At 52.0% G+C, this 3,873-nt stretch overlaps 1 protein-coding gene across 1 annotated transcript in view; it reads left to right on the plus strand.

Annotated features, from left to right (window-relative positions):
- Positions 1-2,659, plus strand: part of LOC107122537 (fibroblast growth factor receptor 3-like) — a gene marked incomplete at its 3' end in the record, with an annotated part of 198,563 nt that extends 195,904 nt beyond the window's left edge. The window contains exon 8 of the mRNA XM_015425653.1: positions 2,469-2,659. Within this exon, the coding sequence (XP_015281139.1) occupies positions 2,469-2,659 (191 nt within the window). The remainder of the gene's footprint in view (positions 1-2,468) is intronic.
- Positions 2,660-3,873: the final 1,214 nt, after the last annotated feature.

The raw sequence follows: 3,873 nt of genomic DNA on the forward strand, positions 1-3,873 counted from the left end.
CACCACACAGAGGAGTATACAGTGGAGTTTCCCTTTTGCTATACTTCTAGGCTTTGGAGCCCATGAGCGTTAATGTGCTAACTAGGAACAGGAGTACATGAAAGAGCAAATTTCAGGATATCCCAGTCACCCTCATCCACCCTCGTTCAGGTTCCACGTTTACTACAAGGAAATCAAGACGTGGTTCTGCTCTTGTCTGTCTTATGCCGCAGCAACCCTGAGAGGTAAATTACAGTGAGACCGTAAGAAGGCTTTCCTCGGGATCGGCCCCGTTGAATAGTCCTACGTAGGATTCCGGGCAGTGTTCCCTCTAAGCTGAGTTAGTGTGAGCTAGCTCACCGCTTTTTAGCCTCCGGCTCACACATTTTTGTCTTTGCTCAGGAAGGAGGGTTCCAGAGCAAACCAGTTTATGCAGCAGCCAAATCACCTGCTCCCCCCTTTAGTGCCAGTCCCTCACAAAGGAAAATTTTTGCTTACGAGAAGACCCCCCAGTAGGGGTGTGCAAAAAAAAAAAAAATCAACCCGATTTGGATTCGGCAGAATTGGGCGGAATCAATTTCGGCCAGCATAAAGACCCCTGCATGTCAATTTCGGCAGTATGAGCAGATTCGGGAGTCTTTTGGCCAGCCAAATGTCAGTTTCAGCCCCATTATATCCTATGGGCCATTGAAGTCGATGGTAAAAACATAGGGTATATTCTGGGGGCTGGAGGGGAGGGGGTTTGAGGAAGAGGCACCAAACTTACAGGTTTTCTGCTGGAGCCGCTCCCCAAGATACCAACCAAGTTTCAAAAGCATTGGACCAGGGGGTCCAATTCTACGGGCCCTCAAACAGATTGCCCCTATCCCCTCCATTGTTCTCTATGGTGGGAACATACCTTACTTTTTAGGGGAAGGCCTCAGCCCTGTTGTTGGCCCTACCGAGGAACTGGTTGGCCACTTAGTGAGACAGGAGGCTGGACTAGATGGACCACAGGTCTGATCCAACAGGGCTCTTCTTATGTTCTTATCAAGGGAAGGCCTCAGCCTCTCTGCCCTGTTGTTGGCCCTCCAGAGGAACTGGGTGGCCACTGTGTGAGACAGGAGGCTGGACTAGATGGACCACAGGTCTGATCCAACAGGGCTCTTCTTATGTTCTTATCAAGGGAAGGCCTCAGCCTCTCTGCCCTGTTGTTGGCCCTCCAGAGGAACTGGGTGGCCACTGTGTGAGACAGGAGGCTGGACTAGATGGACCACAGGTCTGATCCAACAGGGCTCTTCTTATGTTCTTATCAAGGGAAGGCCTCAGCCTCTCTGCCCTGTTGTTGGCCCTCCAGAGGAACTGGGTGGCCACTGTGTGAGACAGGAGGCTGGACTAGATGGACCACAGGTCTGATCCAACAGGGCTCTTCTTATGTTCTTATCAAGGGAAGGCCTCAGCCTCTCTGCCCTGTTGTTGGCCCTCCAGAGGAACTGGGTGGCCACTGTGTGAGACAGGAGGCTGGACTAGATGGACCACTGCTCTGATTTAGCAGGGCTCTCATCAAGGGAAGGCCTCAGCCTCTCTGCCCTGTTGTTGGCCCTCTGGAGGAACTGGTTGGCCACTGTGTGAGACAGGAGGCTGGACTAGATGGACCAGAGATCTGATCCAGCAGGGGTCTTCTTACATTCTTATTAGGGGAAGGCCTCAGCCTCTCTGCCCTGTTGTTGGCCCTCTGGAGGAACTGGTTGGCCACTGTGTGAGACAGGAGGCTGGACTAGATGGACCACTGCTCTGATCCAGCAGGGCTCTTCTGATGTTCTTAAGAAACCCTCACTGTGAGGGGCAAAACACCTCTCTGTGAGATGTCCTCTCCTCCATCTTAGAGCAGTCCGAGTTCTACCCATTCACGTGTGAGGTGGTTGCTTGAGGTTATTAAAGTGGGGAGCACAGGCGAGGAACTTCCAAGGCAGTTCCTGGAGGGAGTATTGAGGGAGGGCGCAGCAATGCTTGGTGCCTCCTTCTCTAGAAGAAAGAATGGTCATAAGTGATGCATTTTCCTTTAGAGGTTGTGCATTTGACTGGTATGTACTCCACAGTGGAGGAAGGGTTCCTGGTTGCTTTTCAGAGTTGTCCGACTGCTTCCTGGGTTGAGTGCTGGGATACCAGGCCAAGCCTAGCAACCGGCAAAAGGGTTGGGTTTGTGGTAGGGCAGCACCATGGTGACCCCGAGAACGTCACTATCCAGGTAAAACTTGGAAGCAACGGCGGTAGCTCTAGGAATTGTCAGAAACTCTGTGGTTTGACATAGAGTTCCTGTTGATTCCTAGAGCTACCGCCGTTGCTTCCAGGTTTCCCCCAGAATGATGTCATCGTGCTTAGGGTGCTGGTGAGGTTTTTTAAAAAATTTCTGGCAGCTGTAATTGGGTAGCATGAAAATGTTCTGTCCTGTTGAAATCTTCAAAATGTTCAGGGATTCTTGGGCTTATTGTAGATTCCTTTGCCTCTAGGCCCTCTCTATGTACTGGTGGAATATGCCTCCAAGGGGAACCTACGGGAATACCTGAGAGTGCGTCGCCCCCCTGGTATGGACTACTCCTTTGATACCTGCAAGCTGCCCAAGGAGCAGTTAACGTTTAAAGACTTGGTCTCTTGCGCCTACCAGGTGGCCCGGGGGATGGAGTACCTGGCGTCGCAGAAAGTGAGTAGCAAGCAATGTTATCAGCAAGGAAAGTGCTTCCTGTGTGTTCATGCCCAAGGACACTTATCTTGTTCCGAAGCGAAATGGCCTGAGCACCTTAGAGATTCTGGTTTCCCCCGCAGTTTCCAAATGGATGCAGAATGAGAGCAGTCATATCTTTTGGGGAGGGGGGAAGGTATGGTTCGTTTCCATCGGTCTTCTGCTAGGATAAACTCACTCAGTTTCTTCCTGACATACATCCCTTTTAAAGGCACCCAATTTATCAATATAAACCAGTCTCCCACAGAAATGTACCCTGCTACAGGCAGGGCATCTTTCTTGTCAAGCGCAAATGGCCAAAGGTGGTTGCCTGAAATCAGGGGTCATTTCGTAGAAAAAGAGGTGCAGGAGCTCATTAGCATAACTTATTGGCATATGCCACACCCCTGACATCACCGGAAGTGTGTCAGAAGGCAACACCCACCGCTCAGGCTCCACTGGACTGTTCTGGATGGCTAGCTATGGGGGGGGGACGTGCAGATCTGTCCTCGCAGAGGAGGGAGAGCTTGTACCGGAATAAAACTTGGTCTTAAAGGTGCCACTGGACTGTTTTGGACCAGGGGGCCGGTGGGAGCTCTGCAACTTACCTGGCTGCTTCTTGCTCTGACTGAGGGCGGCTGGGAGCAGAAGGTGGAGCTTGTTGCATGTGCCTGCCCCCTGGGCTCTTTACTGCCAGAGCTCCGCTCCTATGCACTTTTGCAGGAAATGACCCCTGCCTGAAAGGGACTGAAGGGGAAAATCCCCTGGCTTCTACTGTAGCCGAGGGACCTTTCCTTTGTTCGGGGCCCACCAGCCCCTTTGTTGGCACCCACCGAGCGTCTTCAGGAAGTGGGCAGGTGGGGTTCTCGCACAGCAGAGCTTCTGATTTGCCGTTGGCGATCGGCTTGGTCGTGTAGATAAAAATGACACTGTTTTGGTGTTCGTTTTATTCTCTCAGCATTGGTTTTACTTCTCCTCGTTCCTCTTTCCGGGTTGTTTCCAGTCACCCCTCCTCTCCCGAGCTTCCCCTGTGTGTTTGCGTATCCCAAACCTCCTGTGGTAGCCTTTTTGTGATGGTGCCTCCCAGGCTGTGGGTCCTAATTCCAAAAGCACTCACAGGTAGGGGTCACTTCCTGCAGGAGCGCACAGGAGCGGAGCTCCAGCAGTAAAGAGCCCAGGGGGTGGCGATCAGCATT

The sequence above is a fragment of the Gekko japonicus genome, unplaced genomic scaffold (genome assembly GCF_001447785.1).
Source record: "Gekko japonicus isolate JY-2015 unplaced genomic scaffold, Gekko_japonicus_V1.1 scaffold1074, whole genome shotgun sequence".
NCBI lineage: Eukaryota > Metazoa > Chordata > Lepidosauria > Squamata > Gekkonidae > Gekko > Gekko japonicus.